This window comes from Misgurnus anguillicaudatus, chromosome 18 (genome assembly GCF_027580225.2).
Source record: "Misgurnus anguillicaudatus chromosome 18, ASM2758022v2, whole genome shotgun sequence".
Lineage (NCBI taxonomy): Eukaryota > Metazoa > Chordata > Actinopteri > Cypriniformes > Cobitidae > Misgurnus > Misgurnus anguillicaudatus.
In genome coordinates, this window is record NC_073354.2 from 30262969 (window position 1) to 30278217 (window position 15249).

Sequence of the window (15249 nt, forward strand, 5' to 3'; positions counted from 1 at the left end):
CATAATATTTACACACAGTACACACACATGTTATGTAAACATATATATTATATATATATATATATAAACATATTTTTGGCCAGAGGTTTTTTTACATGTTTGTCTATGTTTTATTTTGAGTACATTCCCTGCTTTTATGCTCCATGGTTTCTCCTGGGGTTGTATTCAAAGATCCAAGATCATATTATTTGGTTCCCAGGTGAATATTATAGCAAACTATTGTGACAGAGCCAAGAGTTTTTGGGCCGACAGTAAGCATCACATGACTTTGATTTAACTGCTCCCTCTGGTGCAATCCACACACATTCCCCAGCCTTCCGCACATGCCTGACCTGCGCCAAGTGTATCTCTCCAAAAATGTCTCAGAAGGAGGAATTTTGCTGTGTTCTACTTCGAATGGCTGAACTTTTTTACCATGTTCTGCTATGTAAATGCAAGGCTAATGTTTTAAAGCTATGTTTAAATAACTTGCACTCAAAATTGGCCAGTTGGTAGCTTTTTTTGGATCACGTAACTAGTTTCTAAGTGGTCCTTTGAAGTGATGCCATAGAAGAACCATTTTTAGTTCCTCAAGGAAGGTTTTAGTCAAAAGAACCATTTCTTATCTTTTTATAATCTGTAGATCCCTTTTCACAACACTCCTAAAAATGAAGGGGCCTCACAATGCTAGTTGAATTATTTTTGGCTGTATGGTTCCACAAAGAACATTTAACATCCTGTTTCACAAAAAGGTTCTTTGTAGTGAAAAATGGTTCTTTAGATTATAAAAAGTAAAAATGGTACTAGACCAACCAAAAACAGCTGTCGTAAAACACAGCTGCCACTTTAAGATGATTTAAGATTTTCCAGCAGTGTTAAAAAACAGGGTGAGATAAGGTTTTGCCTGGAAATCTTATGCTAGCGCAGAAACCCGCTGGTGTAAGCTTTGCGTACGAGCCAGAAGATTCATTGTTGTCAGTTGGAGAGCTTGAACAGATCAGTAGGTCACGTCTCTGTTGATCTTCTCTAATCACTGTATTAGAGATCTCTGGAGTGAATCAGCAGTATGAGGTAAACTGCTGAAAGTCAAGCATAACATAAAACATGCAAATCTCCCCACGGGTACGGTTGGAGGTTTATGAAAAATAAAACTTAGCGTTGCGCTTTAACCCCATTAGTGAGGGTGGAGATCTCCTTTGGTGAAGATAATAGTCACAATAGTTACAACTGTGACTTATTGTAGCTATTTTAATGTGTTTGGATATGGGTGTTAAGTATTATTTTGGGTGTTGAAGAAAAACAACAATCTGGCAGTTGACGCAGTTATGAATAACAGGTGTAGCTTATACACAAATTGAGAATGATAACATAAATTATCTTGGTAATCTGTTGTGTAATTTAGTTTGACGCATGATGTAATATAAAAATATAATGATGCAGGCGAACAAGCAAATAAAATTATTTAAATATGAGACAACGTCCTATTTGAAAATTGCTGGCTGGTCATTTGTTTTTGTTTCAGCACCCAGATTTTACATAATTAGACCTCGAGTGTCAAGCCAACATGGAATTATACAAAATTATAACTAAATTTAAATCAGATGGTTTTATGCTCTCGGCAGACAACAATTTAACTCATTGAGGCAGTTTTCCAGACAGGGTTTAGATTAATCCACCACTAGGCCTTAGTTATATTAGGACATTTAAGTCGTTTTTACAAACATACCTTACAAAAAACAATACTGGTGTGAATCTTGACACAAAACAATGGCACTGATGGTTCTCAAACTGGTGGGGGGGGGGGGGGGGGCGCGAGATGGTGCCAGGGGGCCCTAGTTTTATGACATTTTATAAAATACATTAATTTATTATAAATTAGGTGTAATGAAACCTCAGATTAATAAGGGTACTAACCAACAGCAATACGTTGTATAATTTAGTTTTGTTTAAAGGTGCAGTGTGTAAATTTTAGTGGCATCTTGTGGTGAGGTTGTGAAATGCAACCAACGGCTCAATCCACTGCTCACCTCTTGCTTTTGAAACACATAGAAAAGCTACGGTAGCCGCCACCGGACAAACATGTCTTCGTCGGAGACAACTTAGTAAAAAAATTTGTCTGTTAAGGGATGGCTGCACAAAATGGCGACTTCCATGTAAGGGGACCCTCTGTGTATGTAGATAAAACGTCTCATTCTAAGGCAATAAAAACATAACGGTTGATTATAAAAAGGTCTTTATACACCTCTGATAATATAGTTTTGTATATTATTTTGCATTTCTGTCTAGAGATCCTTCTAAAAATTACACGCTGCACCTTTAATTAAAATGATTACATTTTAGAATGTTTTATATCAGGGCAAGGTGTTATTAAATTAAGGCAGCTCAGAAAATGCATTTTAGTCTGGGACTACCATAGCATAAGCCCTGTCCGGGAAACCGCTCCCTATGGTTAGCACAAATCATGTTCTTTGTTGCAAGCAAACTCGCATTTTATTGTAGTCTGGTTCACATTTTCTTATTATGTAGTTTTGTTTATAGAGGATGTTAAAGACATGTCATGTAACATATGTTGTGCATCAACATATTACATTAAATTTATGCATTTGGCAGATGCTTTTATCCAAAGCGGAGTGCATTCAAGCTTTACTTTTTATCAGTATGCCTGGATTAAACCCATGACTTTTTGCGCTGCTAGCGGCCTAGCGCAATGCTCTACAAGTTGAGCTACAGGAACACATTTGCCTAATTTGGCCACTATAAACAACAGATTAATTTATGAAAATAATATTGAGTTTGAATTGGCAGACAGGCCTTTGATGTCAACAACAAAAGATAAAGAAATGGATGTAAAGATGTATTTTGCTCTCCTAACTAGGGCTGCAACTAACGATTATTTTCGTAATCGATTAATCAGTCGATTATTTTTCGATTAATCGACTAATCGGAGTTTTACTAATATAAAATTTTTGATTTAGATATTTTAAGCCTTAAATAAAAAAGTTTGTGCAGCTTTTAAATAGTAAAACATCTTTAAATGTAAAAATATCAATTAACAAAATTTATTACGTTTTTGGGATGTGTTGAGAATTTCCCCACATATTAATAAACTAATTTTAATCTTTAACTTTAGTCCTTGATGAATATTATATTTGTTATTAACAAAATAAATAAGCCGTTATGATATGAAAGTGGTGATATACATGCAGTGTTACAGTAATAAAAACTTGGATTTCCCCCTTACTTTAAAACAGATGCTTGTTGTTTCATTACTATTTTTATGAAAATCTAACAACAATTAAACAAATACAAAGTCACTTATATTAAAGGAAATTAACCCCTTTATTAACCAGCGTTTGTTTGCATTTTTATTTCCGTGCTTTTAACCAAGCTGGTCAGCTGGCCAGAAGATCCCCTGAATAAACGTGCAGCTTGCGTACACTCTAAGAAAGGATGTGTTAATTTTAACACATTGTTTTGTGTTAAACTATTTAACACATTATGTGTTATTTTAACACATTGTGTGTCATTTGGTGTAGAATGTGAGCTTAAATAAATGAAATGGACAACACAAGATGTGTTAAAACAACACAAAGTGTGTTATTCCAAAAATAACACAGAGATGTGTTAAGTTAAGGACAACACACTAGATGTGTTGTCCTTAACTAGACACAAGATGTGTTAATTTAACACATTCATTTTAAGAGTGTATGAAGTAAAAGTGCGCTTGCGCTGTATTAAAGGTCACGTTCTTTCTGATCCCATTTTTTAAACCCTAGTTACTGTGCAATGCTGCTATAATAGCATAAATAATACCTGTAAAATTATAAACCTCAAAGTTCACTGCCAGGCGATATATCTTCTTTAACAGAATTCACCTTTCAAAGCCTACAACGAATGGCCGGTTTGGACTACAGCACTCTACTTCCTGCTTTAATGACGTCAGTAGAACAGTTTTTTGACTAAACTCCGCCCACAGGAATACATCAGTCGCCAGCTAAGCTAACAGCAAGCTAAGTTGCTATCGAATCACAACACACTAAACAAACTACACAATCAGAACTCGATACGTATTTCTGAATGAGGGACTTCATAAAACAAGGAAGACATCAGCCCCTTTTGAGGATATTGAAAACAGCGCTATACAGATAAGTAAATTCTGTGAAAAATACTGCGTTTTTTACACGTGAAACATGAACACGTTATATTGTGCACTGTAAACACAATCAAAGCTTCAAAAACACAGAAAGAACGTGAGCTTTAAGAAACAGCACCTGACTTTTTCGGGGCTGTTTACACTTGGTATTAAGATGTGTTTTCATTATATAGATCACAAGTGGACGAGAGAGACACATCACGTTTACACCTGGTATTTAATTCCGTCTCTTTTGTCCACTTTCGACAAAAAAGATAGAAAGGTTTTTATCGATTTGTTGTTGCATGACTCTCAGAAAAAAGGTACAGAAGCTGTTGGTGGGACAGTATACCCTTTAAAAAAAAATTATAATATTTACCACTTTGGTATGTACCTTTGAGCTACCAGTATGTATCTTTAAGGTACCAATGTATACCTTTTAGGTACAAAAGTGTACTTTTTGAAAAGGCACCTGCCCAGTGATAACTTTTGTACCTTCTTGTACCTTTTTCTGAGAGTGTTGTTAGCTCCATTCAATTATTTAATTCCTCCTTTAGAGACATTTTTGTAGAAATATACATGGACTTCAATTCATCAGGGATAAAATATTTTTACATTTTCATAACATTATATATTATAAAGAAATAAACAAAGATCATCATGCACTACCAGACTGTTTTATGAGTTCACGAAGTAGCTGAGTTTACAGTTTAAAATTGCAATCTCACACATCATAATCATGACCTGTTGACCATTTCTAAAGTCTTGCGCAGCAGTATAAAAGGAAGGCCTAGCAGTTTATTTCCTTATTGTTTGGGCTATTTTCTCTTCCCAACAGTGCAGAAAGTGTTCAAACGACCCCATGTGTACACCACATTTCTGTGCATCAGAGTGGCCAATGTCCAAGCGGTTCTTCACTGCCCCAGTTTTATGACTTTGTTTGCTTTTGTTGAAGACTCCAGCTGGTCTGGTTTCCTCAGAGGACCACAGTACAGGGCACATCCCTTATAATTTGTGCAGTGGTCCACACTTCTCTCTTCATTGTGTGATGTGTGTGGTCCTTGTTTTGGCCGCAGTGTGTGCTTATAGCCAACAAAGATGTAAAGTATAGCTGACAGTTCCTGGTTTATGCCCCAGGCAACATTTAGAGGCTTTTTTCTAAACATGAGGTTAATGGAGCAGACAGGTTATGTGTGGCAGACCCCCAGTCATGCAGCGGAGGTCTAACCTGACTGTGACGGCAAAGGATTGGACAAAATGAGTGCGTGTTAGGGTTCGACAATGCTTCCCCACTTTTTTTTGTAATTAAACACTTTTTTTTTGTGTTTCAATACTTTTTGCATTTACAACTATTATATGCATTAGCATTATTCCTATCAATTCATAGACAGGGTTCCCACGAGTCTCTAAAGTCCTTGAAAGTTTGTAAATTTGGGGGGAAATTCAAGGCCCTGGGAAGTTTGTGAAAATAAACATATATAAATACAGGTCATTGAAAGTGCTTGAATCTATTTTATGCAAGAAGTTTTCTGGGGGAAAAAATCCATATTATTCCCTGTGTAGTGTAGGATAATATCATAAAAATTCTAGACTTTTTAACCACACATGCTAAACTGTTTGATTTAAATGCTTATATCTTCTGTATGCGAATGTTGATTCATACCAAAATGCTTTTTTGCAAAGTTGTGTTTGACACATGAAAACGTCTCGGGTTACGTATGTAACTGTTGTACCCTGAGAAGGGAACGAGACGCTGCGTCTCCCTTGCCATACTTCCTGCATCCCTGTAACGCCGTCTTTGGCAATATTTCAGATAGCGATATACTTCCTGTCTCCCGCGTCACCCTGTCTTTGTTCTTAAGCCTCAACATTGGTTGAATTTGATATACACATTCAGACGCACTTACCCCTGGAGGCGTCCCCAAAGTGCCACCGCAGTGACGCAGCGCAAGTTCCCTCGAAAGAGAACTGTAACAATGTATCTTAAAACGTAACACGATGTAACGTTGCTCTCACTTGAAATGTGAATTTGAAGGTATTGGACCTGGAAAGTCCTTGAAAGGTCCTTGAATTTGAAGTTAAAGGTGCAGTGTGTAAATTTTAGCAGTATCTACTGGTGAGGTTGCGAATTGCAACCAACGTCTCAGTCCACTGCTCACCCATCGCTTTTAAAACGCATAGAGAAGCTATGATAGCCGCCACCGGAAAATGTCATCATCGGAGACAACTTGGCGACTTCCATGTAAGGGGACTCTCAGTGTATGTAGATAAAAACATCTCATTCTAAGGCAGGGGTCTCAAACTCAAACTGGCTTGGGGCCATTTCTGAGACTGACATTTCATCAGAGGGCCGCAGAGCTATTTTAACGTTCAAAAAAGTACAATATTTCTTTAAAATATTTTTTAATGTATAATAATGCTTGAAAATATATAAACAGTGTTTTTTATTTTTTAATATACATTATTTTATAAAAGTAAGTAAATATTTTCTTAACCTTATTAGGCTTTGAATTATTAACTAAGGCCTATTAAAACTAACAAATTTAATTCCTATACATTTATAAACTATTATAAAAAAATTACCAACAGTACGTGTTTCTGTTTTTATTTATTTTTGACTGTTTTCAGTCATAGTATTGACTTCATTATGTTCCTTTTTGTTATTCCACCGTTTTAATGAATTTGCTATTATATTTAGAAAAATATTAATAAGTGAAAGTGATCCTAAAACATTTGGATGGGTAGTCAATGTTACATAAGCTAGTTGGACAGTAAAAATAAATAATACTGCTCTATGTATAAGCAAGCAAGATAATAATGTATTATACTTCATATATATTTCATTATATATAAAAGTGTACATACTTGTATCCTCTGTAATTTCTCCTCATCTTTCCTCTTTCCTAACCTGGGTACTTTGATGGGTCATTTTCTCATCCGTAGTTTAATATTAAACTGTTGCAGTACATCTCCCACTGCGGTGTCTCCATTAGAAGCTGTGACTTGATGTGAACTACGGTAATAACCCCACAGCAGCTCTTCTCTGAGTAACAGAGTATCCACCCGGAAGTAACAAATCTTCTCTGGACAAACACTACAAAGTCGCGATCAGATGAACTGATCGCATTGTGACAATGATATAATTGACGCGAGAGGAATTAAAATCCGATCACGCATTCCGTTACCCTCGCCATCACGGAGCGCGCGCTCGTGGCTGCGTAGCAACGGATGACGCGATCCCACGCTGCGCAACCTCCGCTCCCAAGCAAGCACTTTGAAAAGTAAACATACTTTAAGAAACGCCTCGACTCGTTTTAACTCGCGTTGTTAGACACGACATGTGACCGAACCCTTAAACGTTTAAATAAAAAAAACGAATTTAAATAAAAATCTTTCTGCGGGCCAGATTACGTTATATTGTTGAAAGGTGACGCGGGCCGCAGAGAGGGGGAGGGCGGGCCGCAAATGGCCCGCGGGCCGGGAGTTTGAGACCACTGTTCTAAGGTAATAAAAACATAACGGTTCATTATAAAAAGGTCTTTATACACCCCTCAAAGTATAGTTTTGTATATTATTTTGCATTTCTGTCAAGAGATCCTTTTAAAAACTACACACTGCACCTTTAACTAAGGTGTGGGAATCCTGATAGAGTACTTAATTTTCCTAATAAGTGTATATTTTCCTGAATTAATCTTGCTTTAACATATTAGTTTGATTAACTAACAGTGAGCATACTTATAACTAGACAAAAATAGACCTACATCAAAACTGTACAGTACTGTAGGTGCCCCCATCCAAAAAGCATGATTAAGTCTCTCTGTAACATTGCTATAATTTCATACCAGAACAATATTACTTTAATTTAATTAGCTTTAATACAAGTAATTCATTGTAAGTGTGTCTTTGAAAAGGTCTGTTCGGTAATAGTGCCATATTGGCTCAAAAAGAATGTGACTGAATCTTTCCTATAAACACAAACCAGAAACATCCGACCAGCGGAGGACATCTGAGGTGGTTATCCAAGGTCATTTTTTCCAGCTTGGCCGTAGACAGGAGACGCCTCTCCTGCAGAATAACTTCATTATTTTGTGTCCGCCTGTGCCATGCCAACTGTGCTAGCTCTTGTTGAGAGGATCTGGTCTGACTGTCAGCAACTTTTCTACTTGCTGAACCACAACATAGATCATTGTGCTATTGTTATTATTGCACTAAATTGATTTGCTCTTTTTTGTATAAAGGAACCTTTTAGGCTGTGAATTATACTTAAGTAGGCTATTTATTGTGATAATTTTTCAGTTGTCTGAGGGTGAATCCCATTTCGAAGGCTGCGTCCTCCGAAGGCCGTATTTGAAGGTTAATGACGTCACCGCGCCGCAACGAAGACGCATCCTCAAATGCATCCTTTGTTTTCCTTGAACTGAAGGATACATAAGACGGATAATTCACAGGCTGAATCCCAAACCGCCTACTTCCATACTATATAGTACGCAAAAAGCGCTACTTTGCGTACTATATAGTATGGAAGTAGGCGGGTTGGGATTCAGCCATAACCTTGGATATCCCATGATTCAATGCGCGCCTGTGACGTCTGGGTATTACTTTCATAACTGTAGTTAAATAAAACGGTATATTTTGCAAGGTCCTTGTCACGGTTTTACTTTACTAAATGATGTTTTAATGATGTTAATTAATATTATTACTGTAATAATGTGCATGCTGTGTTTTAATGGGATTCATCCATACAATTTCTAATAATGAAGATCGTATTTAAAGCACTTCATTTGGCCAAATTCTTTGTGCATCTCTTTAATAATAATAATAATAATAATAATAATAATAATAATAATAATAATAGCAAGATTAATCTGTAGTACTAGCCTCTCTGCTTTAAATTTGTTTTCATGCAAGAAAAGATCAAAGTTTTTAACAAAAGTTTGATATGAGCCTACCACATGCCAACAAATTAATACTATCATAATACTAATATTACAAAATGATGAAGTATACAGTATTACATAGCAAACAAGCAAGTATTTTATTGAACAGAAGCAGTTAAAAAAATTAAAATAAATTTATACTGAAAACTAAATTCTTAAGACAAATATTCAAACCTTGACACTGTAATGACAAAATAGTGAGGAGAAACGCTGACATCTAGCGTACAGCACAAGTATTTCTTTACTCTGGTTATAAAGGCATGTTCATTTCAGGTATTATTTTCCTCTTAATTATATCAGCTTTTTATATAAAAAAACTACAAAATTAAACTTGAGAAAGTCAAAGATTTATTTTATAACAAAAGAAAGGAATTGTGTAATTGTTTTCGATTACATCACTTCAGTAAGGTATAACATTCATATGCATAAATACCTTTAGTTCTTACTGTACACATCCATAAGACATTTCCACAACGAATATCTTCATCATCAAACTATATCAAAACTCCAACAACAACTGTTTAACATTAACAGGATTAGTGGATCTTTCTAATCATTTCTTTTTTAAACAAGCAATCTACTAAATCTTGTCATTTACTGCTCCAGAAAGGTCCAGGCATTGTGCTGTATTGGCACAGAAGCTTTTATGTTAATACAGGCGAATAGTTTATTTATTTTCAATGCCTCTGTATTGTGCACTGACAAACTTGAAGATGCTGTAAAGAAAAATGCTGATTCTTCTGTATCGCAGGTCCATTCCTTTTACATGAAGTCATCTGAATCATTACCATCCTGTAAAGTAAAACATCAGGTTATGTCATAATTTTAGATATGCGATCATGCATCATATTGTCCAGAATATGGAGATTTGCAGGACAAACCTCATTTGTGGTCATGTTGTCACTTTTCATGAGTGATGTGTAATTCCTACAGGAAAGCAAATCGATATGTTACATGCAAGTACAGAAAATTAAAGTTGACCTATAAACGCAAAGAGACAGAACGTTTGTGGTCGCACCAGTTATAACAGGTGTTAAAAGACAAACTGTCTGTGACATACAAATATTATTTTCTTATATTTAACTTTTTAAACAAAACTTTTCAATTTAGTCAATAGGCATTCAAAGATTGCTATTATTTAGTACAGCAGTACTGGGATATTTTACTGTTTCTATCACTCCATTATCCCAACGCATGTGAACCTATTATCATATCACCTTAATTGCTCCATCTCCTTTTTCTTCTTCACTTCATCCTTCTCTTTCTTTTTCTGTTCTTGTAACTGAAGCTTCTTCTCGTTCCTTTCTTCTCTGTCCCGGTTCTCTTTCTCAGCTGCAAGATCGGGATAAAGTTCCTCTTTTGTTTTCTCCAGTCTGTTGACAATTTCATTGATCTTCTTTTCTACTGCCACAATTTTCACCTGTTGATATCATGGATTTTCATAAGCAACTTGGTATTCAATGCAGGATTTAGTTATTTAGAAGATTTGGAAAATACGATAGTTATATCTGAGTAGCCATAGAAAAAAAATCAAGCAGACTGATAAAGAATATCTTTCTCTACCTCCTTCTGTCGATGAAAACCTATCTGCCCGACATCCATGTCTGCAGTTTTTTTCAGATTGCTCCATGGTGTGTATACAACATTAATATTATTCATTTTGCAACCTGTAAAAGAAAGTGGTAATATCAAAACATCTCTCAGGAATTCAAAATTTTGTCATCATATACTTGTATTAAAGCGATACACCCGCCAAATATTAAAATTACCCCCGTTATTACTCACATTCAAGCAATCCTAGATACACATGTCCATCATCTTTCAGACGAGCAATTTTTTTTAAGTTATCAAGTAATTTTTCTAAGACATTGATTTTAAGTCAATGTCCTTGCTTTTCCAAGCGTATAACGGTAGAAAATAGGGATCAGACTTCTGACTTTAAAGCCCAAAAAGTGCATCCATCCTTCACAAAAGTAATCCACATTGCTCCAAGGGTTTAATAAAGGTCTTTTGCAGGTAATCGATGAGATTTTGTATGAAAAATATCCAGATTTTAAACTTTATAAAAGATAAGAATTACCATCAGAAGTCATGTGGATTACTTCTGTGCAGAATTGAGGCACTTCCTGGGGGTTTAACGTCAGAAGTTGTTCCCTGATTCCTGTTTTTTACCATTATAAAGCTTGGAAGGGCAAGCACATTTACTAAAATAACTGTAAATGTGTTTGTCTGAAAGATGATGGACATATTGGCTGTTTCTCAATTCCAAGAACGCAAAGAATGGACTTGTGGTCTCGTGGAGATCGGTCTTGCCAGGCGACCTTGGAAGAATGAACTCAGGAGGTCACGAGAACACAGAACTCACTTGTGAGAATTGGATGTGTGCGATCTTCCTGAACCTCCCCAGATTCAACATCGCAACATTCATAAAGTGACAAACATACCATTATCTGCATTATTATATACATAATTTTTTATGTCGTCATTTTGTAATGGAAAATACGTAAATATTTCAGGTACCTTGTCAAGAAATAATATAATCTAAAATAAGAAACTCAATTAGGATTAGTTGCAGTGTTGCCAAGTCTGCTTATTATAAGCGACTTTGGGCTTGTTTTTCTGTGAAGTCGCTTACAAATATTGGTAGTCGCAGGTCGCGTTTTTTTGGGCTTGTTTCTAAAGTGTAGTTGCTTATTTGGGCTTGATCCCAGCCTTATAAAAAGTTGTCAATCAGATATTTTCTATATGTTATTTAAACGTAGGAGTTTGTCTAGCCTATTCTCTCTCTGTCCCTCGCCTTTCCCCACACAGCAGAGTTTTTTTCCCACCCACATCCTGCTTCTAATAGGCTTTATGCCCTGCTGCACCACTTCCTGAACTTCAGCCAGCTCCTTGTTTCCTGTCTGCCATTATTGGACAAACTGATTAATCCAGGTGTGTCTGATTATTGTTGTTGTGACTAGGCACACCTGGATTAATCAGTTTGTTTGTGACTACTGAGGTCAGGCACACCTGGATTAATCAGTTTGTCCAATAATGGCAGACAGGAAACAAGGAGCCGGCTGAAGCTCAGGAAGTAGTGCAGCTGGGCACAAAGCCTATTGGCTCTGACCAAGATGGCAACGAGTACTAGCCAATCAGAGACGGAGCACGGCAATCTGTTTTTTTCTGGTTAGGAAAGTGTAGTTGGTAGAAAAGAAAAGTCGCTTAGAAAAGTCGCTTGTTTTGGGCTTGTTTTTACAGGCCTGGTTGCTTATTTGTCTCGCGAAATCTGGCAACACTGATTAGTTGTTCTATGCCAATAAACATATAATATAAATAAAAAATTTGCGTTTTCTTATGTGTTCAATGCTCAAAATGTTTACAAACAAATGTTTACTTTAACCAACGTCTTACTCCCGCGCGCTTGCGGTGGGAAACTCTCCATTGTTTTGCCGCAATGACATCTGGGGCGTAAAGCGATTTCAGGGTGCAAGTCTGCACTCGATGCATCCTCGATATCAAGAACACATCCGGGTATTTTCATGTGTCCTCTGTACTTGGGATCTTGAGAATTGGATTTGAATTTCGACGGTTAATGATGACGTACAGCGAAAACACAAGGACGCAAGATCGCTGAAGAACGCATCTTAAGAGAGCCATTATCTCGGATTGCTTGTGGGTGAGTAAATCATGGGGTAATTTGGATTATAGCTTTATCACTGGGTAGTAGGGCTGTGCCGGTTTCAGAATTGGTGATGACGGTTATGACGTGAGTCAAATGTGACGGTTCATCACATAACCGTCTGAAGGGGGGGGGGTGCTTGTTTAAATGCTCGTGGATTGACGCGAAAGTGTCATTTTACCATAAAATCATGAATGTGATGCCAAGTGTGTTTTAAACAGTAATGATGAGAAATTTAACAGAAAGCAATTAAATATTAAAAAAACACACTGTTGCCAGAAGACTGCGCTGTCACTCCTTGCCCAGCATAAATGAAATCCTCTATCATTATCTTAATAATCTTCAGAGAAACAGATTTGTGCCATGGGCTTTTAATGTCTATAATTGTGTATATCTGTCATTACACGGACCAGAACAGCACGAAAACAATGTGGATTAAAAAGCGTCTTGAAGAGGTTTTGCTCATAAATGTATGTAAAATAAAGTAATGTGAACTTGAGATTGTTATACTGTTATTAAACTGCGCCATATGCGCTGCAAACGCAGCCGGTGTAAGCACAATGGCCACGCGCGGCAACGTTCTCCGCATACGCGCTGCTCAGTGCTCATGCTTGCGATGTGAAACCAGCATTTGAATAAACTAGACACAGATTAGCTACTTGTGTTACGTTTATTTACAATTAACAGCAAGACAACTAGCAGTGAATGTGCTTTCAGGAGAGTTAGTAGATGGGAGGATTTGAACTTGAAAAGCGGGGCGGAGCCTTTCCGCAGATAAAACATATGGTCGTTCATGTTTATTTGATTCTATAAATTAAATAGAAGGAAGAGATGAGTTGAAAGGTGAGACTTTGTTTAATATGTTTAATCTCAAAAGTAACCAAAAAGTGCCCTGGTCTCTCCTGTATGTCAGCGCGTTGCAGTGTCTGCTCCGCTCTGTATTTTTCATTGCGTGACGTGATAACATGGTGGGGCGTGTAACACAGACTGTTGACAATTGTTTTTAATTAGTATTTAAACATTCTTTATGATATATTTTTTAAATATTTTAATAACACGGTTTTGTCGGTTATAGAGTTCTTATGACGGTGTTCAACTATAACCGTCGGTCTCACGGTTATATAATAACCGTCACACCCCTACTGGGTAGATGTACCTTGAATACTGTTGTTTTTCACCAGCTGAGCACAGTCGATCAGGACTTCTTTGGGCATGTCTTCTATCGTCTTACCCTGTAATACATTTTTTAAAACTATGCAATATTTTCAACACAGAAAAGTTATAACATATAAGGTCACCCAAATACCTTAGGCATTCTAAGATAAACATGAGCAGATGAGAGCTTGTCCACATGAAACCTGGAAACACATAGAAACATTCATGAAGATCTACAACAGATAACTAGATACTGTATACTGTTAAATCATGATAAACCATGCTAAACCATGTTTAAGTTCATTTAAGAGAAACATCTAATTTTGATATAAATAAACAAATATTTGTTCTTACCAGATATCCTCCGGCCATCCATACTTTATAAGATCTTCATCTATTGAAAATAAAAACAGCTATTACATCTCAGCAAGTATAGTATGACAGTAAGGAAGTAAACTTTATGAGGGATTCAGTACGTACTTTCATATTTGTCTTTTCCCATGTAGATTATATGGGGTGGTTCGACAACTATAAAAGATAGAAGCAGTTATTACAAAGCATTTGTAAATCATATCATCTTTCTATTGCTCTGTTATATTGCTGTGGTGGTAACAAAAATATAACCAACGTTTGGGGGACAAATATAATAGTGAGACCGTGGCAAATTGTGCATACTATGGTTTAACTACAAGACCAAAAACCATGGTTAAGGCAAACAATCTGATTTATACTAAAATCATGGTGACATTACAATAACACAAATATAATAGTATAACAACGCTGTTTGGACATCTTACCATGAAAATATTGCAATTTATTAGCCATATAACGTTACCACAGTACCGTATCGCTAGAGTACTTTTAAATGAGTGCAGTATGAGTGTCCAAACATTTACCCGTTACAGCTGTGGTAAATATTTGCTGTATAGCCCTACAACAAAGCTTTTATGTTATATATCACAGTCTGCCTACATGCAAAATACTTCACAGCCACGCAATTTGTACTCATTGTTGACAACAACAACATCGTTTTCGACTTCGCAGACTGATCGGCCTATGACATCGAAGTATCGCGACAGCCATTCGATTCTAATCGATCTCGCGCCACTTTGATGTCATCCGCTGATTTGTTTGCGCAGCGCTGCAAGAAGCCTCTATCTTTTGCCTTGACACAAAACACGAACAAACGCGCAACTCACCTGCGCTCTTAAAGTAAAACACCATCTTTTATCAAAGACTCGACCTTTAAAGGTCACACTACAGATTCAATAAAACACTGAGCACATCAGCAGAAATTTACATCCGTTTCAGAGGCACATGTCATATGTGTCGTCGGCACCGACCACCACAACAGGAATACCGGAAGCTGTCACACACATACG

The 15249-nt window shown here is 36.6% G+C and overlaps 1 protein-coding gene across 3 annotated transcripts; it reads right to left on the reverse strand.

Annotated features, from left to right (window-relative positions):
* Positions 1-9373: 9373 nt before the first annotated feature.
* ccdc25 (coiled-coil domain containing 25) lies at positions 9374-15230 on the reverse strand. Of its 3 annotated transcripts, none has more exons than XM_055185586.2 (9): positions 15067-15230; positions 14348-14395; positions 14222-14261; positions 14019-14070; positions 13869-13944; positions 10612-10715; positions 10266-10468; positions 9930-9975; positions 9374-9840 (listed from the first exon to the last, which is right to left on the reverse strand). In XM_055185586.2, the coding sequence occupies exons 1-9, from the start codon at positions 15089-15091 to the stop codon at positions 9811-9813; spliced, it is 624 nt and encodes a 207-aa protein (XP_055041561.1). In that variant the 5' UTR covers positions 15092-15230; the 3' UTR covers positions 9374-9810. The 3 variants fall into 3 exon arrangements, with proteins under 3 accessions (XP_055041561.1, XP_055041559.2, XP_055041560.1); XM_055185584.2 differs by lacking the exon at positions 15067-15230 and adding an exon at positions 14840-14891; XM_055185585.2 differs by lacking the exon at positions 15067-15230 and adding an exon at positions 14665-14730.
* Positions 15231-15249: the final 19 nt, after the last annotated feature.